Source organism: Cricetulus griseus, chromosome 2 (genome assembly GCF_003668045.3).
Source record: "Cricetulus griseus strain 17A/GY chromosome 2, alternate assembly CriGri-PICRH-1.0, whole genome shotgun sequence".
In the NCBI taxonomy this organism is placed as follows: Eukaryota; Metazoa; Chordata; class Mammalia; order Rodentia; family Cricetidae; genus Cricetulus; species Cricetulus griseus.
In genome coordinates this window covers 370,891,602-370,917,220 of record NC_048595.1, presented here as the reverse complement: position 1 = coordinate 370,917,220, position 25,619 = coordinate 370,891,602, and the positions used below count along the sequence as shown (strand labels likewise).

General features: G+C 42.6%; 1 protein-coding gene and 1 non-coding gene across 6 annotated transcripts in view; both read left to right on the top strand.

Moving 5' to 3' along the window:
* The window catches only part of Ptk2 (protein tyrosine kinase 2), a 194,446-nt gene that overhangs the window by 148,193 nt on the left and 20,634 nt on the right, over window positions 1-25,619 (top strand). For all 5 annotated transcript variants that reach the window (XM_027403786.2, XM_035440657.1, XM_035440659.1 and 2 more), the window contains 4 exons: window positions 11,943-12,054; window positions 17,728-17,814; window positions 21,243-21,380; window positions 22,259-22,390. In XM_027403786.2, coding sequence (XP_027259587.1) covers window positions 11,943-12,054; window positions 17,728-17,814; window positions 21,243-21,380; window positions 22,259-22,390 — 469 coding nt within the window. The remainder of the gene's footprint in view (window positions 1-11,942; window positions 12,055-17,727; window positions 17,815-21,242; window positions 21,381-22,258; window positions 22,391-25,619) is intronic.
* On the top strand, window positions 979-1,053 carry Mir151 (microRNA mir-151). Its single transcript, NR_105129.1, has one exon. It is a non-coding gene; the product is annotated as a microRNA mir-151 (primary transcript).

Here is a 25,619-nt window from a genome sequence, read left to right as displayed (position 1 = left end):
GTTTGCTAAGCACATTTGAAAGCTCAATAGTCCTGCTGAAGAGATAGTGGCAGCTGGGCTCATTTAATGCAGTGTGTTCCCAACTACTGTAGTGTGACCAACTACTGATCCCCTCAACTCACAGCCCTGGGTATGGTTCCCCACTCTACAACAACTCTATACTGCCTTTCTGAATTTTCTTCCACCTAAACCCTGAGTAACTATTGTTGTCTGTGTTGTCACTGTTACAGCTGCTCTGCTCAGCAGTTGTATTTGTTTGGCTAGTTGTTTTTTGTTCAACTCCTCTTTAATCTTGCAAATTCTGGCCTTCTTTGCTGACTTTACCAGCTTGATGTTCTTGCCTCCTGACTACCCTCTACTTTCCTTACAGACATGATATTCCACGTCCTGTATTTGGACTAGCCAGTTCCCTGCCTCATCTCCTGTGTGCTGTCTGTACTATTCCTCACTGTCTGGCATACTCAAGGGCACTGCCTCTCCCTCCATTTATAGCTTTCAGCTTGCCCTGCTTCTCACAAGTCTCAAATTTCCATGTAAGTTTCCTACAGGACATCATGCTGTCCAAGAAGCAGAGCTGTGCCTTCTCTAAGCCAGTTTCTCCTATGCCCTCAACTTCTTTTCATCTATCTGGCACTAATTGGTTTAGTATGACTTTCTAGGAAAGTAATACTGCTGCTGAAGCACCTTCCACTGGCTTATTTGTCACCTTTTGTGTCCAGGCAAAAGCTGAAAGGATACACTTAGGGCCTGAGAGTATCTTGACCCCTTCCTCACACCAAGGCCACATTTTCTATACACATGAAATGTCTTCTCTACCTGCAGAACTCTTTCTTTTTTTCTTTGCTTCTGACCCTGGCCCTTCTGTGACTTTGCAGCCTGTTCTTCAAGTCCTCATAGCTTTCTTGGGTTAGTCGTGCTCCAGCCAGCTGCACCTGCACCGCTCAGATGCTGGGCATGGGGCACAGATGATGGAGCGCTTTCCTGCCCTCGAGGAGCTCACAGTCTAGTATGTCTCCTTCCTACTAGACTGAGGCTCCTTGAGGACAGGGATCGTCATACTCACCTCCCGCCAAGAGCACAGTGCACATATGCTTCTGCTGTAGCCATGGCTATCTTATACACAGTGAGCACATCTACAGTGGAGTTGCACTTCACCTTTGGAACATTTGTAGTATGGCCAACATAAAACATTTGTAGTGTGTACTTTATTATATATTTTATGGCTTGGGTTTTCCATGAGCAGTGTGCCACAATAATTAAATGAGTTCTGTTATTGAGGTTAGCTTCAATTTTATTACATCCAAAGCTTTACTAAGAAGCAGGTAGCCCTTCACCATACCAAGAAATCAAACATGTTTCCCAAATCTAGCCCCTTGACTGCTTTCAAGCATCATCCATAACTGACATGTGCACTCACTTTGACTGAGAGCTAAGAAAGGGCACCTGCAGGTGTGTGTTAGCCCAAGGCTTAGTAAGGTTTCTTGGCCAGACTTTCTTGAGTGGGCCCCAAGATCCAAGGAAGCTATCCTCATTGTGTCCTTTTCCATGCTCATGGGGTGAACCCATGGAAATGCAAAATGAGATGAGCTGTTGGCATTTCTATAAGGTATGAACAGTTCCTCGATGGCAGTATTTTAACATAGTCAGTAAAATTTCTCATATGGCCCCAGCATTTAGTTGTTGTTTTGTGACTCGCAGATACAATATGCACTAAACATTGGTATTGGAAAATCCTTCTTGTGCCAAAGAACCATAATATATAGCTTTTGGAGCTTCACTCAAAATGAGCATTTCTTAGCAGTGACATCATGGAATAGTGTCTATGCCACATAATAAAGAGCATCTGTGAGTGTGCTTGACTCATAACCAGTTCCTCAAGCTCTTTGTAGATAATGAGAGCAATAGACAAGCAAAACTACCAGTCTAGCTTATAGCTGAACATAGCTGAACAGTGATCACTTCGGTGCATTTTTCACAAATTAGACATGACTGGGAACTAGTGTCCAAAGATTTGCAGTCCAGAGCAGCCCTTCCCTGTTGCTGTGCTAGCAGTGCCTGCTCCTGCTTGCTTTACATGTTCAGGGAATCAATAGGTATATAAGGCTTATAGGTGGTTTCTTTTGCTTAAAGGTTAGTTGTGTGGTCATCTGTGGCATTCCAGGAGTACTGTCCCCTCTCCCATGCCGTTGTCACTGATGTTTGTGAATGATGAATGCACTATTGTTAATTTGCTCACCTTGTTGATGGTGGAAGTTAGGGTACTTTTCAGTTTGGGGCTGAGAGACTAAGCTCACACACACAGCAGTGTTTGAAGAGGAGTCTATGCTGTCAGTTGTATATGCTAACAAGCTTGGGGCTGTACATCTGCTCCCCACAGGTTGACATTCACAGTTTTCAAAGTGAACATACCACTTGCACTGCTCCCAGCAGTGAGCAGAACTTGAGTTTCAGTGACAGTAGCTGTTCTTCAGGTTTTGTTGTTTTTTAACCTTTGGAAACTGTCACCTGTTTCCAAGTAATCCCTGTTCACACAAAGAGGATGTAAGTGGTGTGTAAAGCAATTTACCAGGACCTCTGTATTGTAAAGAGCAAGCACCCACTGAGTAAGGTGGCACGTGTTTTGAGCTGCTGTCTGTTACTGAGCTCTTCAAAAGGAGCATATGTGTTGATATCAAGGGTCTGGCCTCTGTAGTGAACTTCATAGTCACAGCATCAAAAAGTGACAGTTATTGAGCACTTTGTGTTGCCTTAATATTGTGCCATAAGCTGTATTGCTGCCCTTCCTTACGGAGTCAGCATTGTCCCATGAAGGCAGGGTTTAAATGAGCCCATAAGACCCAAGATAAATGATTAACAGGTATTTATTAGGGAAGTACTTACATAATTAATAGTAAGTAACTGCCCTGGTTTTCCTGCTCCTGAAGATTCAGTCTCTGTCCGTCTGGTCCGACTACTGTCCAAGAGAGTGAACCAACCCCTCATGTCTGCACATCTGAAGCCACGCCTCTAGGATGCAGCCACCACTGCAAGTCTAATGGCGAAACATGCTGCCACTACAGTCCCAAATGTTTATAAACTTAAAAGATTAAAACTGTAATTAGGCTGGACAGTGGTGGCTCATGTCTTTAATCCCAGCACTCAGGAGGCAGAAGCAGGCAAATCTCTTGAGTTCTAGGCCAGCCTAGTCTACAGAGTCAGTTACCAGGACAGGGACCAAAGCTACAGGGAAACCCTGTCTCGGGGAGAAAAAAAGGCATGGCAGCATTGCCCACTTTCAGACTATTTGCTATGGGCTGTTTGTTTTCTTGGCAGTCTTAAATGTACTATATTTTCTTTCTCTAGCCCCAGTAATCTCAGACAATGGGGCACAGATGTGGTTGTTGACAAAGTGGCGTCTACAGAAGTAACTTCATGCAGGCTGGGAGCCTACTCTATAGGAATGCTGTATCCAGAGCCTTGGTTCTAGCTTGAGGCCCCTGGGGATTTAGGATTTGAGTTTTTGTTTAGTTTTATGTTGTGACGCTCTGTGCTCAGCTTTATCAGCTCTGGCCTTTTGAAAAATTCTTTTGGTATGGACTACAACATAGCCTGATGGCTGCAGGCAAAAAGTTCCTAAGTTTTTCCATATTGTGTCTTGGTGTTCTAGCTACAAGACACCTCAGGGATTCACTGTGAACTTCATGTGGCCTTCGAGACTGCTGTGCTAGCTAGTTAATTGGGGTGGGAGTTGTAACTGTAGAGGGTGAGGTTGCAAATTTTCAGTAAATACTTAAGGTGTGACAAGTCACTTCATTTTCTTCTAGGAGCAGGATCACAGATACTGCCCCACACTGTTTAAGATGAAATGAGACAGTGTATGCCTTTTATGTGCAGGTGTAGGTACATGCTGTAAACCTGATAGGCGTTAGTAACAGCAAAGTTTTTTCAGATCCAAAGTGAAGGGGTACAGTGCCCTTTGGATGGTATGCTGGAATTTAATTTTAAGGAAAGCTTTCTTGCTACTGATACAACAGCTACACAAATGTCATAAAGCAGTGTTGTAGCCCCTTATGATCCTCCACTTGTCCTTCTTGGCAAGCTTTGAATCTCGTGCTTGTGTTGACTTAATGGTAGAAGGTGCTGTGCAGTTTTAAAATAATTCCTGGTTTCAAAGACAGTGTCTCAGCAACATTTCTTTAATCTTCATGCCTATAGGTTCTTCCTTGGTACCATCATCTGACGGACAGTTACTATCCGAAAGAAAAGTCTGTTGTCTGTGTCCCATTGAGCTCTTCTTATCTCCTCAGTTGCCTGCAGCATATTCAACCTTCCCAGAAATGAAATGTAAAAAGTCCATCCAGATTTATGAGGAATTTCATGCAAAGTTTAAATTGTTTCCTCTAAAAATTATGTATCTTACCTAATTCCTTCTTTCCCTCCATTGAATCTGCCACACCTAAATAGTCACAATGTTTCTCTTCCTGGTTATTTGCCCTTAGAGTGACATTGTGTGTGGTCTGAGGACACTGAGACTTGAATTTCATAGGATCTACCTGAGTACTTCTATAGCTCTAGGCCAGAGCTTCTCACCTTCCTAAGACTGCAACTCTTTACAGTTCCTCATGTTGTGGGGACCTCTCCACACCATAAAATTATTTTATTGTTACTTTATAACTAATTTTGCTGCTGTTATGAATCGTAATGTGAATATCTGACGTGGAAGATAAGCTGATGTACCACCCCCCAAGGGGTTCATGACCCACAGGTTGAGAACCGTTACTCCAGACCAAGTCACAGGTACTGCTTTCTTGGATTTCACAGTTCATCTAAAGGATAGATACTCTTAACCCCTCATTGAAGATCCTGAGGCTTAGAAATCCTGTGACTTGTCTTAGACTAGCCAGTTCCTAAAGGGCAGAATCAAGGTTCACCCTGCTTCACCCTCCAAAAACCCTGTTTTCTTGCCACCTCCACAGTGCACCCATCCTCAAGTTTCCTCATCTCTTCTATATTTATCTCTGCCCTGACCACTACTCATTGCTTGTCCAGTTTGCAGCAGGAGACCTCTGGCCTGATGGAGTGATATCTCAGCTGTGACTTGCTTTTTTGCTATCTACCACTTGAACCCTCCTGTGAACCCCTAGTGAAGTCATCAAACTGATCCTCTGTGGCTTCCATAGTTCTTAACACCATGTACTGAATTTTGTCTCGAGAGTAGTGTTTCTAGATACTCATGTCTCTTCCTCTCTGGAAAGTGAAGTGCTAGGGTCTTTTCTAGATGATTTCTCCTATACTTGAGCTTGACAACAGGGTAGAGAAATTAAATTAGATAGAGAGATGGACAAGTACAGGAATGTAGGAATATGAAAGGAAAAGTCAAGCATATAATTCTAGCACATTTGGGTGGAAACAGGAAGGTTGCGAGTTTGAGGCTTTCCTGGTCTACATGGTGAGAACCTATAAGTGGATGTGGAAGGAGAAGAAAGTCCTGAAGTCTGACCAGAAAAGAGAAATTCGGGCCTGGAGAGATGGCTCAGAGGTTAAGAGCACTGACTGATCTTCCAGAGGTCCTGAATTCAATTCCCAGCAACCACATGATAGCTCACAACCATCCATTATGAGATCTGGTACCCTCTTCTGGTGTGCAGATATACATGGAAGCAGAATGTTGTATACATATTAAATAAATAAAATCTTTAAAAAAAAAAAAAAGAAAAGAGAAATTCTCTTTGGCCAGAGTAGATATGGCCCTCTGAAGCCAGTAAGCATCTCTTTCACTCTCATTTCTCAAATTTGTGTTAACTTCTAGTATTCACTATGGGAACTGTAATATACATCTTTAACATCTCATTGCCTATGTGAAGTTAATTATCGGACTTCATGAAAATGCAGAGGCTGGGCCAGGCAGCAGTGGTGCACACCTTTAATCCCAGCACTTGGGAGACAGAGGCAGGCAGATCTCCATGAGTTCGAGACCAGCCAGGGCTACACAGAGAGACTCTGTCTTGAAAAATAAAAAGGGCAAAAGAAAATACAGTGGCTGGTTTACTACCACCTTAATCCATTATTCTCTGTTATTCATCTATGAGAGAGAGAGAGAGAGAGAGAGAGAGAGAAAGAGAGAGAGAGAGATTTCACTAGCCCCATACTTTACGGTGAGTCCTTTATCCACCCAGCCATCTCTCCCCCATCCCCTGTTGTTTTTTAAAATACATTTTTTCTACATTAGGCAGAGTACCTCAGCCAGTGTAGGAACTTTCCATGTAACCCTGGAGACCTGAATTCAATCCTGGAGTCCATGTAAAGGTAGAAGGGGTAGACCAGCTCCATAGAATTGGCCTGGATTTCACGTATGTTTCATGGCATACTTGCCCACATATAACATCATTCATATATATATATATATATATATATATATATATATATATATATATATATATATATATAGTATTGAAAATCTCCTAAGGATGTTTTTCTGTATCATTTCTCTCTCATCTCCTTTGTAGATTCCAGTTATGAGTTATTTGGGTTGATTTGTTTTGCTTACTTGTTTGTGAGTTTTGCTTTTGAGATAAGGCAGAACTCACTATGGGATCCTGAACTCAAAGAGATCCTCCTGCCTGCTTTAGCCTCCCAAGTGTTATAGACCTGACTCATCACAAACGGCTGAACCTTTTGATGGTGTCCTCAGGTTCCAGCCCCAACAACTCTCCTGCTGTTAGTGGTCTTCTCTTCTTCCTTCCTCTCCTCTGTTCTTTTTTCTCTGTCTTTCAGTTTGTAATTTCTTCAAGTTCCCTAACTCCTGTCATTTCTATCCTACCAATCATCTTCTCCTGTTGAGATTTTATCTCAGATACTGTGTCTTCCACTTGCAGAATTACTGCTTGACTTTCTCACATTTCCTATTATTTCATTTTTAAAATCTTAACAATTTTTCTGTTACATCCTTGAGCTTCTTTAGAATCATTATCTACTGATTAGAACATTTGAGTTCTCTTTTGAGTCCACTTCCCTCAATTTCTTGAAGTTTTTTTATGTTTTTTCTCCTTAAAATGGGTCATAGTGCTGGAGAGATGGTAAGGTACTTGTATGAATATGAGGGACAGGATTTGGAACTCCAGACCCAAATAAGTATTGGTCACCTCAGTAACCAACATACAAGAGGGAAACAAGATCCCCAGAACAAGCAAGCTATGTGAACCAGCAAGCTCTGGGTTCAAGAAACGCTGCCATACTAGGTAAGGAGCCATTGAGGAAGAAACTGTCAATCTCTGGCCTCTGCATGCATTCTAGTACACACATACACTACATATACACATATATGCCAAAAAGATGTAGGAGGGAGGGAGGGTGTGTGTGTGTGTGTGTGTGTGTGTGTGTGTGATTTTCATGTTTACTCTAGATTAATTACATTCTGAACATTATGACTAACAGACTGTGGAAATTCTAGATTCAGTTACATTCCTCTTATGGATGCTTAGAATGTATTAGAACACATTACCTTGGCTGATCTCGCATTACCAACTTTCCCTATGAGTGAGAACGTCACAGATCAGGTCTCTTGCTCTTTCAGCCCCTACTGTACTGCTTGGAGTGTACATAGATAGTTCTAGGGTCTGTCAGAGATATTAGCAAATTTCTACTCAGAAACCGATTTTCCACCTTTTTTCTTTCTGAGATTCCCTCTCCATTTTCAATCAGCTGTTTGTTTCAAATTCAGTCCCCTGGTTCTTCAAGCCAGGAGGAATCAGATCTACCTTCTAGCTGTCTAACATGAAAAACTAGGGTCTACTCAGCTGTTGATGTCAGCCCCTTGCCACTGCTGGCTGTTCTGAGCCAGCACATGGATGGAACCAGAGTTCCAGTGCAATAATCTGGGTCCTTGAAAAGCTTTCAGATACACCCGAAACCAGGAGGACACTGTGCCAAATAAGATAGTAATAGGAATGGTTTTCTTTAAGATAATTAATAATAATAATCATAATAGGGCTAGAGACGTGGCTCAGCAGCTAAGAGCACTGTCTGCTCTTTCAGAAACCAAAGTTCAATTCTCAGCATCCACATAACTGTGTATTTCTAATTCCAATTAATCTGACATCCTCTTTTAGCCTCCACAGGTACACACATGGTAAAACAGGCATACTTACAGACAAAATGCCCATACACATAAAATAATAAAAGAATTTTAATTAGCAAAAAACAATCTTGAGATGGTTAATACAGCAAGCGAACAGCAGAGCCTGTTTCCCATAGTTTAAGTTATGGCATTAGGGAGGAGATGGTTACCAGGTGCCAGCACTGCTAGAGCAGTCTGTTAGCTCTTACAAGCCCAGCTCCAGCTATAGACTTGTTTCCTGCAAGGACACCCCCGGTTTGTAGAAAGGTCAAATCCATTCCTTTGTGGTGAGGCAATGTTTAGTAACTGTAAGAGATCATGTTTCAGAACTGCTGTTCCTGTGAACTTGTCAGAGCAAGCCCTTCCCTCTAAACCTTCCCTTCAGATTTTCTGCTTTTCTTTCTCTGGGTATTTTCCAGACCCACTTAAATAACTACAGATCAGACTGAATTTGTATCCAAAGCAAATGTTGTGATCCCAACTCTTTGGTGATTAGAATTCAATCCTTTAAAAAAAAAAAAAAACTGTCCCCATATTAAATAAAGCAAACTTTTTCTTATCTTTAAAAATAAATGTTTTATAATTGACAAAGGAAGAGTTTGTACCACAGTAACCCATAGCAACCCATCAGATAGGCACTACAGAGATGAAATCGGGCCAGGAATGGCACATGTGAGGCCTTGGGTTCTATCTCCAGCACCACAAAAGAGTGAAAGAGAACTGTAAAAGTTCCTTTTCTAGTGGCTTTAAGCAAGGAGGAACGTGGAACCATTTTGGATTTGTGTTTTCATTTTTCACTCTTGTGTTTCTCCATCATGGTACTCTTCTTAATTGTGTATGATGGAAGAGCTTGTAGAGAGACTAGCTCCCCACTGTTGCCTTTTCCTTTGGGGAAGCCAAGAAATTTGAACCCCTGCCACCAACACTGGGAGGCCTTCAACATTTATGAAACATCCTTGACTAGAGAGTTGACTTGTCCTGGAAACAAGGACCTAGCAGACCACTTCATTGTTCTGCATCTATTTGGTTGCTCCAGAAAGTGAAGTTAGAAGATTCCTTTGCTTGCCTGTCATTGGGGTTGGGAGAGCCAAAGAAGAAAGTCAGAACAGTTATAATCTCTGTGGTCTTGACAATGAGTTGACTGCTTTGGTGACTTTTTTTCTCAAGTGAGGAAAACACAAAATAAATTTAATATTAAGTAAAATTCTCCTTTGCCTTTTCAGCATTCTTTTCCTAGCTGTAGTCCCCAAATAAACAGGCATACTCATCAAGTTTTCTAAGTGACAAGTCTCAGCTTTTCTTGTTCCATCCATTTGCAAATTAACAACTTGTAAACCTCCATCCAGGAAAAACCATGGGCTCATTGCCCATGTACATTAGGCAGCTAAAAGCTTTCCAGTGGAATATTGTGAGTTTGGGAAAATATGCTGCAGTTTGACCTCCATGACCCTACACGTCCTCCTTTGCCTTGACTCTTAACAGCTGCAGAGAGTGACTCTGTAGGGGCCCCATCTGTGGACTGGCCACCAATGTCAAACAGATCTTTAGGGTTTATTTATATTCCTGGCTTCTCTGAACAACAAGTTATGGATTCTCAGGAGCATTTGACATGCTATTTCTGGTATGAGAGTGAATGTTGAAATGGAAGGAACAGCTTCTCAGTGATCTTTGCACTCTTTGAGACAGAAGTCTGGTGTGCTTGATCACACATTGGAGCCTCACTAGGGTTCAGATGCTCTTTAGTTGCCCAGGAGGGCTTAACCCATGCCGGACAACATGGAAAGCTCACACTGTATGGTCAAGTGCTGAAAGGAAGATTCAGTCAGTACTTTCAAGGTGATCAGAGAAAGGGATAGTTACTGTAGGCAGAAGATAGAGGCTGAGAACATCCTTATAGCAAAGTACCTCATAGCACCTATCTGTGTGAGGTCTCAGCAGATGTGTTGACAGAAGATCAGGTAACCTATTTCATAAAGCATGTAACTTCAAAAGCCATAGGAACTTTGCATTGCTTGAAAGAAAGGTCCCACTTAGCCTTCTTGCTGCCTGCCTATATTTTCCTCTGGTTCAAGAAATAGAAGAAAGGACTGTAATTTTTTTTGTTGTTGTTGTTAAATTTTTTGCCTTGATTTTGTTGGGCTTTTTGGATTTTTTAAGCTGTAAAGTGTCAGATCTGTTATCTGGTGTTGGTGAAAGAGAACAGGGTTCTGGAGGTCTTACTAAAATGTGCTCCTTCCTCTCTGGTTTCAAACTGGACCCCCATCACATCGGCCACCTCTAAGAAAGTGGTGTCTAACCAGCTGTGAACCCAGGTCAGTGCCCCCTTTCCCAGACAATGACCTACTCTATACAGGTCTCCACTCATCTCTACATATGTCCTCCCTTAGCCTTGGGGAAGCTGTTATCTGGGAACCTAAGTTGAACTACCCATGTTCTCACTGGGGAACTCATGTAGCTCAGTGAAGCTGTACTAGCTTTTGCTGAGGTCACGTGTTCTGAGTGTGGTAGTGCATTCATTCAAAGGTGCCTGTCAATGGTTGTGCAGCAGGCCTGTCAAAGTTGATTGCCAATTTAGAGATAGGAATGTGGGTGAATTTGCCAAGATATGGTTGCCCTTTTATACTTCAAAATTTTAAGATAGGTGTGGTGTGTGTGTGTGTGTGTGTGTGTGTGTGTGTGTGTGTGTGTGTGTGTGTGTGTGTGTGTGTGTGTGTTCTTCTTGGAGGAAGGATTGGTCTCATGACTGAAACTTTTTTAAAGAGGCAGTGGGTCTTTTGTTTGAGAACAGCCCTTTTTCTTTGAGGAGACAACCTTCCTTAACATGCAGTGATGGCCTACTGACTCAAGGCCAGCTATGGAATGATTGTCTGTCTGTTCCTGATTCGGGAGGTGACTGAGAGGAGCAGGCTCCAGCCTCTAGCCGGCAGGAATGTCTTTTTAAACAGTCAGGCAGATTCCCAGATTAGAAGGAGTCTGTGCAGCTGATGTCACTATTTCCTGAGTAATTCTGGGTGGTTATTTACTGTATCTGGCTGCCAAGGGCCAGAATCTGTGAATGAGCCTCATTATTAGGACTCCAGGTTTCAGGCATGGAGGAAAGAACCGCTTGTTGCCACACTTAAGACCAAGATTTCAAATACCTGCCGCCTACCAAGCCCAAAGGAGGCGGTGGGGAGTAGGGGGTCTGGCCACGCTCTCTGGGCTGCATTCTGAGGAATTTATAGGATGGCACACAGCCAGGACTGAGACACCGCCCGAATTGCCACGGAGGCCGCTGTGCAGCCTGGTGGTGGTAAGTGGAGCATTTCTGGCTTAGAGCAGGCAGTGCTTTAGAAGCACCTGTAAGTACTGTTGCAGTTTTCCTTGTTTTCTTGGTGTAAAAGCTAGTGTGCTATTGTACTAAGCTAGTGGGGAGATCTTGGCCCCTTGTGAGTTGATCACCATGTGCTGGTGAGTTGGAGCTATATGGGACTCTGCTTTCAAGCAGTCTGCCAGAGATATGTAGCTGCTTGATACAGGAGTGCTTGGGATCTCGCGGGGTCCTTGTGTTCTGTACAGAAGAAACTCCAGTGTGCATACAGTTCATCTTGCTTGACCTTTGTTTCACCAGGGCCTTTTTCTTACTAGCTGTCTTTCTTAACCTATGGGTGTTTTTAAAGTGCACTTGCCAGTTGATACCATGGCTATTCTAGAATCCCTTTGTGTAGGGCTAGAAACCCGGTACTCTTGTGTATATAGGCTCCTTTCTCTGTGACTGTCTTCTGCTGGGAATAACTGGTATCCCATAGATGAATGGGGCGGGTGATTGGCTGTCAGTTACCCCTAACATAGTGTGTTGTTTCTCCAGCACAATCTTGGAGGAAGAGAAGGTGCAGCAAGAAGAACGGATGAGGATGGAGTCCAGAAGACAGGCGACCGTATCCTGGGACTCTGGAGGGTCTGATGAAGCACCACCCAAGGTAGCTGACACCCCTGCCACAGCTTTGAGAGTCCTTTTGACCTAAATCCTCTTGAACTGCACTCTGTGGAGTATATACTGTTGTCTGTATGACCAGCCCCTAAGTCATTGGAGGCACTGTAATATATTCACCCTCCTTTCTAATAGAATTATTCAATGTGCAACTCGCCCTGTAGAAACTGGGAAAGCCAATGGCTATGAGAGACTTGATGTGAAATTACCCTTCCCTCCTTGTGGTGCTCTCAGGAGGTTTAGTTGGGACTTACTTTCTCTTGTTGGCAAGAAAATTAGAGATTTCCCAGTCAGTGAGGTCTAAAACACCAGACTAGGCCACAAACACTAAGTGTTTGCTTTATTTTCAAATAAGCACACTTCTACCCTTTTGCTTTGGTTTTGCAGAAGTAGTGCTTCTGGGTTATGGCTGCTGCTTCTAGGTGTTGGAGGGGACACTGCATTTGTTCTCAAACCTTTGTCATACTTGGCATGACAGGGCACTTACTTCTCTTGCTGTTGTCTCTGGGTTTTCTCTCTTCTCCAACCTGGGAAGGAAAGCCACTGCCTTTCTACAATAACTGGACAGTATTTGGGACCCAGATGGCCTTTGTCACTTTGCACACAGTAAAAAGTCTTCACTTCCCTTTGATTTTGGATGGGATAGGCTCTTCATGCACCAATTTGAATAAATAATCCAATTCAGTCCTTTTTCTGAAAAGAAAAAAAGCAACGGGTTTTTTATTGTTTGTTTTTGTTTTCAAGACAGGTTTCTCTGTATTGCTTTGGACCTGTCCTGGAACTTGCTCTGTAGACCAGGCTGGCTTCAAACTCACAAAGATCTGCCTGCCTTTGCCTCCTGAGTGCTGCAATTAAAGGCATGCGCCACCAACGCCCATTGTTCCCTGCTAAATGATATATTTGGTTAGCTAAAAATGGTTTGACACCATTTTATTTTCCTTTGAAAAGTAGGAGTCTGGTAACACAGGAACTGTGTGAGTATTATACTAATGTTTTATCATGGTGTCTGAAATCCTGTGGTAGTCCTTGTTGAGCTGTAAAGTAGTGAATGAAGCTGGCACTCCCTGGAAATGAACCTAGGTGAAGTGTGAGCATAGGTGATGAACTCAGCTCAGTGTACAAGGACCCTCATCAGCCCAGTTCTTCCCAGAGGATGATACCCACCACCTGAGGGAGTGATACTCTGAGACATTGTAGAATCAGATGTTCCCAGTTGAACAAGAACAACAAAATAATTTCCTTCTCTACAGAAAAGATACCAGCAGTTCATCTCAAAACTTATGGCCCTCCATGGGCTGTTTACCATTTGTCTGGTTTTTGGGGGGTTTTTTGGTTTGTTTTGCCTTAATTTGATTTGGGGGATTTTTGTCTTTTGCATCTCACCTCAGCCTCCTGATTTCCCGCTTTAATCCTGTGACACCTGCAAAGCAGTCCCATATTGGAAGGCGAGAGAAATCTCATCACTTAATTCTCAGGCCTGGGGTCAAGCAAGTCTCTTCATCTGAGGCTTGACTGTTAACAGACAATGACAGGGTGCATTATGCTAAACCTCACTCTCTTAGTTTATAGGACAGAAGTGTTAGTACTCCTGCCTCTTGGAGATAGTGTTGGAAATGCACCAGGTGGCACTTCTCTAAGTTAAGATTAGCTCGGCCGCAGAGTCCAGACTGTCAGTGCCTAGGTATCTTTAACTTTTCAGAGTCTCTGTTGGGTCTTTAGTTTTTTTGTTTTTTTTGTTTTGTTTCAAGACAGAGTTTTCTCTGTGTAACAGCCTTGGCTGTCCTGGAACTCATTCTATAGACCAGGCTGGCCTTGAACTCACAGATACCTGCCTGCCTCTGCCTTCCCCCTACTCCCCCATTGCTGGGATTAAAGGCATGTCCCACCACTGTCCAGCTGTGTTGGGTTTTAATAATTTCATTTTGACAGATTTATTTTAAATTAGGCTCATGTGGTTTGGCTTCTTTTGGATCTCAAGTAAAAAGACTATCCTTCCTGTGTGTATGATGTTCTCCCACTGGTGATGTTTCCAAATTCACATTCAGAGGCATTCTTCAGGACCTGACAACCACCCCCCCCCCCATTTCTTTGTTTAAAGCAGAGGTCAGTAAATGCTTTCTGATCCAGTTCATTGCACTTTTATTGGAACACAGCTTCACACACTCTTGTGACCATTGTATACACTTTTGAGGCCAAAGCTGAGCTCCTAGTCACACCAAGAGTTACTTCCTGTTTTACTGCTTTGACAGTGGCATAAGTGGGACTATTATTGTCACCAAATTTCACCAGTGAACACCATATCCACCCCTACCACCACACTCATCCACTAAGAAAACTCACAGCTTATCTGCAGAATAGCCCTGATAAAGTGGTGCAGTGTTGAATGAAGGCCTATTTAACATGCACAAGAGGAACATGTTATTCAGATTGGGGGATTCAGTGGACATTTTCTCAAAAAGTAAAGGGAATAAAGCCCTCACTTCAGTGAAAACTATTCCTAAAACTCGAATTTTCAAGCAAAAATTGTAATTTTGAGTAACTTAGCAACTTGATCATGATAATTTCCAGATTGATAGGCTGTTTTGGAGGTATCACAGCAACATTAACATGTGATTGTTAGATGTTGTGTGTTAACTTCCTGGGAGATACAGACATCTGTTCACTCCAGAGAGGGCTTCAATGGTCAAGTACAGCTTGTTAGACCAGGTGATGTATTGGTCTTAGAGAGCATGGGGAGAGGCTGCTTACGGGAGCATGGGTGACCCTGAAACAGCTGTGTGCCAAATCCCACACCATCATGGAAGCTTCAGGTTGGAGCTCCCCTAACTTCAGTCAACCTTCCACACTATATTCTCTAAGGCCATGTGCAGCTGGAGCTCAGTTATATATACCTGGCAGGGAGGTGCAGAGGGAGTGGCTGGTATCTCAGGTAAGAGTCTATGATTCTCCTCAACCCATTGTATGAGGGTATATCACAAGTAGGACCTTAAAGAGCTCTTGCAAGTAGTCACAGCTGCCCTGATGAAGGTGACTGCTTGCTTAGAGGACAGTGTCTCACAATTGAATTATGTCTTGCCTTCTATAATGTATCACACTGAGATGGTCTACATAACTTAGTGAACTTAGTCTTTTCTAGATGGCTTGGTAGATGTTACCGGATCACACATGAGTAAATAGTGCTTCGAAGATAGAAGATAGAAGCAAGGTGTGGTGGCTCATGACTGCCATCCCACATCCCAGGGCTAATGTAGAAGATAATTATATATTGAGACCCTGTCTCAAAAAAATTAACAACAAAAAATGCAGGCCAGAGTTGTGGATTTTAATAAAGCAGATTAGTGATAAGGTTGAAGTTACACACTGGTCCTTGGCTTTAAGACACATTCATTTGGGCTGGAGAGATGACTCAGCAGTTAAGAGCACTGGCTGCTCTTGCAGAGGTCCTGAGTTCAACTCCCAGCAACCATATAGTGGCTTACAACTATCTGTAATGAGGATCTGGTGCCCTCCTCTGGCGTGCAGGCATACATGCATACAGAACACTGTATACATAATAAATAATAGATCTTTCAAAAAAAAGAAAGAAAGATTCATTTAGTGATTTGAGGTGTGGCATTAGGAAACAGTATCCACTATTGTGCTGAAAAACTTGGGTGGGAGGTTTTTCTCCCTGGGGATGTATTGCTCAGTGGCAAAGCACATGCCTGACATGGGTGGCCTAGGTTCCATCTCCAGAATACATTTCTTGTCGCTGTGTAAGATTTGTTTTTCTTTGTAACAGTGTTAATATGCACAATTGAGTTGGTCCTGCCTCACTGCCTAGAATCACCCCTCAGGCTTCCATTTTATGACAGTAATTGTGGCCAGCAGAACTCTTCACAGGGTCCTACATACTCTTTAGGGAAGGTACCAGCCAGTGTCTCACCTGTAGCTTTGATCATCACCTTTATCTTCAGAGTTCAAAAATCCTCTAACTTCTGTGTTTTGATATGTGGTAACCCAAGTTAACTTGAATTAGGTAATAAAGAGATCCTGCTGATCCACAGTGCATAGTCAGTGACACTGTCCTATCTTCACCTAGCTGTCAGGAGCACAAGGTATAAGTGGGAGTTGGTACATACAGGATGTGACTCATGCTGAATAGATGGCTCAGGAGTTAAAAGCACTGCTTTTGCAAAGGACCTGGGTTTGATTCTCAGCAGCCAGTTGGCTGCTCACATCATCGATAATTCTAGCCCAGGGGATCTGATGTCCCCTGCTTACCCACAAGGACACCAGACATGCACATGGTACATATGCATATATGCAGGCAAAACATTCATATACATAAAATAAATCCAAAAATAATTTAAAAGAATGTGATTCATTGTGTGATGTTTAGTAGAGGTTTTGCCTTGTTCAGGTTGATTTTTTTCCTGTTATTTTTTATTTGGTGATATATTGGCATAAATGTATTTGTTAAAAGTAGAATTGTGACATGGAAGATTTGGGGTTTCCAGTATTGTCAACTTGGTGAGCCTTTTTGCAGCTCTTGACTGTTCTGAGCCTATTTAAAATAGAGAGTAGGATGGTGATACGGCTTTACAGCATTGTTGGTAGAATGATCCATTCAGTGTGTACAGTTTACACTGCATGAGCCACAAGTTTTTCCATGTATTTTTCCATGCCACTTTCTTCTTTTAAATGGGTACTATCATATGGCTGTTGCCCCCATCTTGGCTTTAGGGCCTATCCCACATAATTAATGCACTATATCATTCTTTTAATTACCACATTCCTGGGCTGTTTATTTTGTTTATCCACTCATCAGTTGGTAGATATTGTTCCCCCTTTTTGGCTGTTATGAGCAGTGTTCTTAAGACATATGTGTTGTTGTGTGGGCTTAAATCCTCATTTCTCTGGTGGTTTTGATGACATTATGGTAATTCTATGTTTCTTTTTCTCGGGATCAGCCTAGCATTCTGCATATCAGCTGCTCCATTTTATGTTCCCAGCCCAGTCCATTAGCCTAGTCCCTCCACTGTTAGCCTTGCTTTTATTGTGTCTTCTATATTACTCTCCTGGAGGTCATCATACAATCACTCATTGTGGTTTGAAATTGCCCAAAAGTGCTGGGCATCTTTGGGGGGGGGGCAGTCTGTATTCTCTGTGGGTCTGTTCTGTGTTGCCAGCTTTGTCCACTTCTTAATCGGATGGCTTGTTATTTTAGTACTCACCTGTGGGAACTGTTGTGCTGATTACTCTTGATCTTCAGCTTGGTCTTCCTCCTCTGCTGCCACCTGTAACACAAGTTTTTCACTTTGGTGATGTAAATTTTATATTTGATTTCCCTTTTGTCCATTGAATTTTTGGTGTCATAGCTAAGACACCATTGCCCCTCCCACTCCCCATTAGGTGATTGAAAAGATTTACTCTAGTTCCCTTCTAATGCTGTTACAATTTGACCTCTTTAGATTTATGCTGTGAATCATTTTGAGTTAACTGTCAGGTAAGTTGGTAGGGAAGGATCATTTATTGAAGACTTTTCCCTTGCTGAAGTTTCTTAGTTTCCTTTGATTGTTCTTTTCAATCAAGTTGTATTAGCAATATCTTTACTGTGAGACATCGTTTTTTTCAAAATCAGAAGACTCATTCTTACAATGCTCTGTTGATTTGTTCACAGCCCAGCAGACCTGGTTATCCTAGCCCAAGATCCAGTGAAGGATTTTATCCCAGCCCACAGCACATGGTCCAGACCAATCACTACCAGGTATATGAGTTGACACAGATATACAACATGTTATTTGGCTTATCAGCACTTATGTGGTAGGAAGAAACTTGAATTCATTTCTGTTCTCTGCTTTGTCTATTTATTTTGATGAATGGAAGCTAAGAAACTAATAGCCTTGGTTGTTGCCTTGATTTTCATGCCCTTCCAACCTCCCACAGGCCCAGAACATTCATCAGTCATATCTTAAAGCAGGCAGGCCAGCACCTGTGACAGTACTTTGATTCATTCCCTCCCACCTGCCTCTAAGGGACAAGGCAGAGCTAATACTGCACTGTAGTTTTTCCAGACAATGACAAAAATAAAATATCAAGCACTGCACTGTAAGTGCAGGCAGATGAGATAGATGGCCTACATATGAATGTGTGGAGGAGTGCTGGATTTGGAGCAGCCATCCAGGATCAGAATAGTTAGTCAGGGGAAAGACATTCACTAACATTTAACTGTAATCCCTGGATAGGCCCCTTTGCTAATGAATGCCATCACTACAGTGTCTATACACATACCTTGGCCCATTCCTTAGAAGGCATCTTTGTGCCCTTCCTAGCCAGTCAGCCTAACCTTAGAGGTCGCCACCCTTCTGATTTCTGTTACCTGGCTAGCAGAGGTGTATTTTGCCTGTAAATGGAATCTGATGTAAGTGAGGTGGAATGTGTAGTTGAGGATTTTTTTTGTGACTAGGGTTACTGAGGACATTCCAAGGGTTTCTGAGAGCAGGTTTACATATAGGACTCTTGGGCCAATATGAACAAAAAAATGCTAAGCTGGTACTAGGATTCTAGGGAAGAAGATAGGTATGCTTCTTACTAGAAAACAAAAGGCCATAAATCTATAGTAGTAGTCTAGGACAGTGGGTACTGGGTAAATTTCAGGCTCTGTATAAAGCACACCACTCCCTTACACACTGATTTCTCATGTAGAGCCAAAGAAGATTCCCATCACTAGGAACCAGTTTAGGGATGATGGGTCAAGCCTGTGTTCTGGGAGTCACTGCTTCATGATAGCCACCCTCTGGAACAAGGAGAATAGGTTCCCAAGTTCACATGAAAAGGAAGTCTCCCACTCCTCCTGAAAGGATACACAGTGGGATTCGTTTCAGCTCCACAAAAGAGCTGAATCTCTGACACTTACAAGGATGGGCAGGGGGCAGGATAGGCAGAAGGCACACTCACTTCTCACTGATAAGAGACCCTAGTGCTTGCATACAACACAGGCACTCTGGAGAAGAACCAGGCCTACCTACCTACCTACCTGATTCTTCTGGAAGTCACTGCTCAGCTGACCCTGCAGCGGGGAGTGGGGATGGCAGCAGCACATGCTTTTTGGGGATGGCAGCAGCACATGCTTTTTGGGATAACTGTCAGTTCTGCGTGTCCTATAAGGCTTGCAGGAAACTGGACAGACTTAAGGATATGTTTGTGAGTGTCTGATCCCACTACTTTGGAAGCCCCAGGGGTTATTTAGAAAACTTCTATTGTAAAATTCTGAAAGTTCTGTTAATGTTGTAGCATTTTTTATCAAGAAAGTGGTGTAGGTGCTGGAGAGATGGCTCATCACTGCTCTTGCAGAGGACCCAGGTTTAGTTCCCAGCACCCACATCAGGTGCTCACAACTGCTGGTAACTGTAATTTCAGAGACTCTCATCCCCTCTCCTGACCTCTAGCACCTACACACAAGTTATGCACATACAGACAAACAGGCTACATACATACATATATACATACATACATACATACATACACACACACACACACACACACACACACACACACACACACACACCTGTGCCGTAACACTTGTATGCAATAGGATTTTTTTTATTAATTAGATACTATCTCTGGGGAGTTTGAACATTTGCCACTGCCCAGAGACCAAATGTGAACAAGTCTTTGTTTAAAAATGTGTTGATGTTTGGGAATGTGAATTTCACTGTGCATCTATCTCATTTCACTAAGTAACTGTCCACTCTGGTCATATGATTGCATTCTGAGTCTGCTGACGAGAGAGCTTCTCAGTTGAAGGGAAGCCATTTCAGGAGACATTGTGCTTTCCTTCTGCCTGGGTTTTGCCACCACGTTCCTCTGAATGTTTTCTCTCTGCTGTAGTCATCACTCTGAAATAAAAGACATGGCCTCTCCCACTACCATCAGCCTCTTGTTCACTAGAGAAAAACATTTTGGAATTTTGTTGTGGTTTTTATTCTTGTTTGGGAGTGATTTTTTAATTGGGGGGAGGGGAGTGTTGAGATGGTCTCACTATGTAGACATGGCTCATAATGTACACTCCTAGAGATTTGCCTGCCTCTTCCTCTCAAGTGCTTAAATCAAAAGTGTGCATCACTGCACCTGGCATGTTTGGAATTTTGGGGACAGGATCTCAATATATGACTGTAAGCTAGCCTGGGACTCATTATGTAGATAAAGCTGGCCCCAGATTTGAGATCTCCTGCCTCTGGCTTATAAATCAAAGGATTATAGGCTACATGCCCCCATGTCTAGCTCTATTGTTTAGTGGGATTGATTTGTTTGTTCTTTGAAACAGGCCCTCACTGTGAAGCCTAGGCTGGCCTCAAAGTCTTAGCCCCTTGCCTTAGCTTCCAAGTGCTAGTATACTTGCTTGCATCATGATACCCAGGAGGTGAGTTTCAGGACAGCCAAGGCTACACAGAGAATTCCTGAACTAGAGAGATGCCTCAAAGCATGGTGCTTTTGCGGAAGACTTTAGTTCAGTTCCTAGCACCTCTATCAGGCATCTCACAACTGCCTGTAACTCTGATTTCAGGAGGATCTGATGCCTCTGGCCTGTGTGGGCACCTGTATTCTGATGCACACACCAATATAGAGACACTTACATACAATTTTAAAGTAATAAAAGTTAAAAAAAATTAATCTAAAAAACAAAACAAAACTCAACGGACCAATGGTGGCACACACCTGTTGTCCCAGCACTTGGGAGGCAGAGGCAGGTAGATCTCTGAGCTCTAGGCCAGCCAGGGCTACACAGAGAAATCCTGTCTCATAAAACAAATTTCGATACAAAACAAAACTTCATTTGTGTGCCCTGTCAACTGCCTACATTCCTGAGCTCCAGGTCATCTTCTTACATTTTATTCCAGAGTTGATAGTGTTGGTTCTCTGCTCATTTCTCAGTATTCTGTTTCCATTCTGCATCTGGGGGCCCTTGTGATTATGTTGGACCCACCCAGATAATTTGAGTCTCCAGTTGTGTCCATGATTTAGAGACACATCTACAAGGTCATTCTGTCAAGTCAGAAAATAGTGTTCAAAGGATCAGAACTTGGATGTGGTGCCTGCTTCCTGTGTGTGTTCTCTTTAAGAGAACTGTTTGGTTTTTCATCTAGCATAATCTGTTTTGTCAGAAGCTAACACTGCCTCCTGAAACACTCACAGGTCTCTGGCTACCCGGGTTCCCATGGAATCCCATCCATGGCAGGCAGCATTTACCCAGGTCAGGCATCTCTTCTGGACCAGACAGAATTGTGGAATCACAGACCCCAGGAGGTGTCTGCGTGGCAGCCTGGTGTGGAGGTAAACGGGGTGTTCTTGGCTATGGCCAGTCATTGGACATAGTGTTGTTTAAGTCTCCTATTATTTGTAAATCTGAAATAGCTTGATTGTGATTATTTAATTCTAAAATCCTCCCATTTAGCCAGTTATAGCAGTCCATACCAACTATTCCAGATGAAACAGGAGAAGTGAGTTCCAGGCCAACCTGAGCTTATCTCAAACAAAACAAAGGCTGAAGAGATGACTCAGCAAAATAACTATCAGAGCAAGCCTGACAGCCTGAGGTGATTCCCAGTACACACTGTGGAGGGAGAGTACCAAGTCCTGAAAGTTTTTCTCTGACCCTATCCACATGTAATAATTCACTAATAATAATAATGATGATGATGATGATGATGATGATGATGATGATGATACACATAATTATAATAAAAACAAATGTAGGGAACTGTAGGACAGATGACTCAGGGGTTAAAAGACCTGGCTGCTCTTCCAGAGGACCCAGGTTCAGTTCCTAGCACCCACATGGCAGCTCATAACTCCAGTTCTAGAGGACCTGACACCTTCACATAGACATACATGCAGGCAAAACACCAGTACACATAAAATGAATAAATCTTTTAAAAAAAAAAAAAAAGATGCTCCATCTACTGAGTCCTTTCTAGTTTTATGTTTCTACTCTTAAGTGCTAATGTAGTCAGTCTTTTGTACATTTCTTAGAAGCAACCCATAAACATGAATGTTAGACACAGTAAATTTTGGCCTTCAGAGAGGTAGCTGGAGTATGAGAGGCCCATACTCTTTGGTTTAACAGTTTTGAAATAACCACAGCAGCACAAAGTAGGAATATGAGAATGGACTCAAGAAATTGAATGTTCTGTCAACAATGTCCTTTGCAGGACTCAGCAGCTTTGGACCTTCGAGGAATGGGACAGGTGCTTCCCCCTCATCTGATGGAAGAGCGGCTAATCCGACAGCAGCAGGAAATGGAAGAGGACCAGCGCTGGCTGGAGAAGGAAGAGCGATTTCTGGTAACCACACTGCAGAGCACTCAGCCCCATCCAGGTCTACCTCATAAGCTACTGCAGAACTCCATTTGTAAAGCAAAAGGCTTACTTTACATCTGGTCCCAAACTCTTGCCATCATGGGCTGGGTTTTTTTTGTTAATGTTGGTTTTTTTTTGTTGTTGTTGTTGTTGTTTTTTTTTTTTTATGATATTTTAGGAATCCATTTCCAAAATTTTGCAGTATATTATGGCCCAGAGATTCCTCTGGGTTTTTTGTTTTGCTTTGTTTTTTGCATTACCATATTGTTTACACAGAAAAGACTTCAGTAATGGTGTGGAGATAGAACTTTGCATATCAACCCTGTAGACTGCAAGTCCTGTCTGCCTCCTGCCCCTGCTGCAGTGTGTCTGACTGACAAATCTGGATCTTGATGAGAACAGTCTTTTAGGAAACTCTTGCTGACATGACATCCTCATTCAGAAGTCCCTTCGGGATAGAGAGCTCTGATCCTTCTGGACTGCTGTGTCCTTGCCACAGCACCGGAGCCTGTGAGACTAGTTCCTCCTCCCCTACAGTCCTAGGGAAAAAATGTGGCCGAAAAGAACTAGTAGTTTTACCTGGGGGAACCCAAACCTGGTTCCTCATGCTTTGGCTGAGTCATGATTCACCAATGTCACCTGCAGTGATTAGTTTTTTGTCACCTTGACACAGGCTAGTGTTATTTGGGAAGAAGGACTCCCAGTTGAGAAAATTCCTCCCGGCACACTAGAGCAGTGCCATCCTTGAGCAGCTACTCTTGAATGGTGTAAGAAAGCAGACTGAGTAATCTGTAGAGAACAAGTAGCACTCTTTCATGGCCTCTGCCTCAGTTCCTGCCTCCAGGTGGAGTCTGACCTGAGAGTTAGAAAATGAAACAATCCCTTTCCTCCCCAAGTTGCTTTTGGTTATAGTGTTTATCACAGCAGTAGAAACCTAAGACACCACCTTAGTGTTGCACTTTATGCTACAAGACAAGGTACAGGGAGGGCAGAATCTAATCCTGGTCCTGCACTGCTTGAAGTCTATGGCAGGAAGCATTTAACTCATGTAAGGTCGTGGTTTCCAACTATACGCTGCAGACTTCATCAGGTTGTGATTCTAACTTTATTGTTGTATACGGCTTTCTTTTTTGAGAGGGATGTGCCTGCACTCTCTTAATTGAATCCAGAGCCTCATACATGCTAGCTAATTGTTCTAACACTGATCTACACAAGTTAAAGCACGCTCCACCAGCTTGACTGCAAAGACTGCTTTGTTTAAACTGAAGTTAAAACAATGAAAGCTTTTACAGTCTTACTTCAATTTCAACCTCAGATGTAGCACACACTTCGTATTTCAACTGTCTGCCCCTTCAAGACAGTATATCATCTCTCTTTTTTTTTTTTTTAGATTTTATTTATTTATTATTTATACAACATTCTGCTTCCATGTATATCTGCACACCAGAAGAGGAACCAGATCTTATAACAGATGGTTGTGAGCCACCATGTGGTTGCTGGGAATTGAACTCAGGACCTCTGGAAGAGCAGTCAGTGCTCTTAACCTCTGAGCCATCTCTCCAGCCCCAGTATATCATCTCTTAACACATGTTCTTATGAAAGTTAACGGTGAGTAATAGGGATAGTAAACAATGGCAATATTGCTTGCATTCATATGGCATTTTTCGATATAATGTCCCTGTATAAAATTCAGTTTTCACAGCCACCCTGTATAATGAGGACATGTTCTTAATCTTTTGTCCAGCTCCTTAGGGGCCATGTGTGCCTTAGAATTCGCTGTGGTTTTTTTTTTTCTCAGCCATTTAGAAAGCTAAAGTATGACACAAGTTATTATTTTAATTCTCCATTAAAATCCCAGAGTCAACCATTAACATTTCTTCACAAATAACAGAGAAATAAAGATAATTTATTTCCATTTGGTCAGGTTTTACTACTAAATCAGATACCTTTAAACTAAAAAAATACAAGTTTAAATTTTGGGAGTAAGGCTGAGTGAGTGAACTTGTGCAGATGTAGAACAGTGGTGCGTCAACTCTGGGAACCTGTGTACCATACAGAGTGCCCGTGGCCCTCCAGTATTGCTGCATATTCTTCTCTGTGGAACTGGGGTTTACCATGCTGAGCTATCACATCCCTCATCACATGAATTTACACTTTATATCCCTCTGGAGAAAAAGAGTAGCCTATATTTTCAGGATCTTCAGTTAAGGCAGATCTAGATTTTAAGTCATGCCACAAAATAAAAATAATAATAGTGGGCTGGAGAGCTGGCTCAGAGGTTAAGAGCACCGACTGCGCTTCCAGAGGTCCTGAGTTCAATTCCCAGCAACCACATGGTGGCTCACAACCATCCGTTATGAGATCTGGCGCCCTCTTCTGGTGTGCAGATATACATGGAAGCAGAATGTTGTATACATAATAAATAAATAAAACCTTTAAAAAATAATAATAATAGTAATTGTAGTTTAATTCTTCTAATCTGGGTAGTCAATTTGGAAATGAATCTAAGAATACACCAATTGTTCTGTGACCTATGTCTTATGGTTGTTTTTTTGTTTGTTTGTTGGTTTTTTGTCTTTTTTTTTTTTTTTTTTGGTCCAGAAAGCCTCCTCCTGCCCCCCCCCACACACACACAGCATTTGCTGCATTTTAAAAAAATGAAATTATTTGAATTTCTGATAAGTTTCAGTGTAGGTGTGGTGTATGTGGCTCCACTAAGCAGAGGTTTGCTGCTGGTCACTGTGGAATGCTGTCACCAGATTTTTCTGCCAACAGAGGTCAAAAGAAAAAAGGAGCCCCATGCCTCCTGTGATGCTGGCGAGACAGCACAGTCCAGATGATGTGTGAGCTAAGGCTTAAAAGATAAACTGGAGCTAGGCATTGGTGGCTCATGCCTTTAATTCCAGCACTTGGGAGGCAGAGGCAGGTGGATCTCTGTGAGTTTGAGGCCAGCCTGGTCTCCAGAGCAAGTGCCAGAATAGGCTCCAAAGCTACACAGAAAAACCCTGTCTCGAAAAACCAAAAAAAACCAAAACAAAACAAAAAGATAAACTGGAATTTGCAGAGCAAACATGCACAGGAAATACATTCCAGGCAGTGGGAAGGGCGTGGGTAATGACGTGGGGTCATGGGACTGGCTTAGCCAGATGTGACCTGAACTGATCTCTTGAGGGAGTTAAGGAATTCTCCTCACAAGGCTGGGGGTGCCTGCATT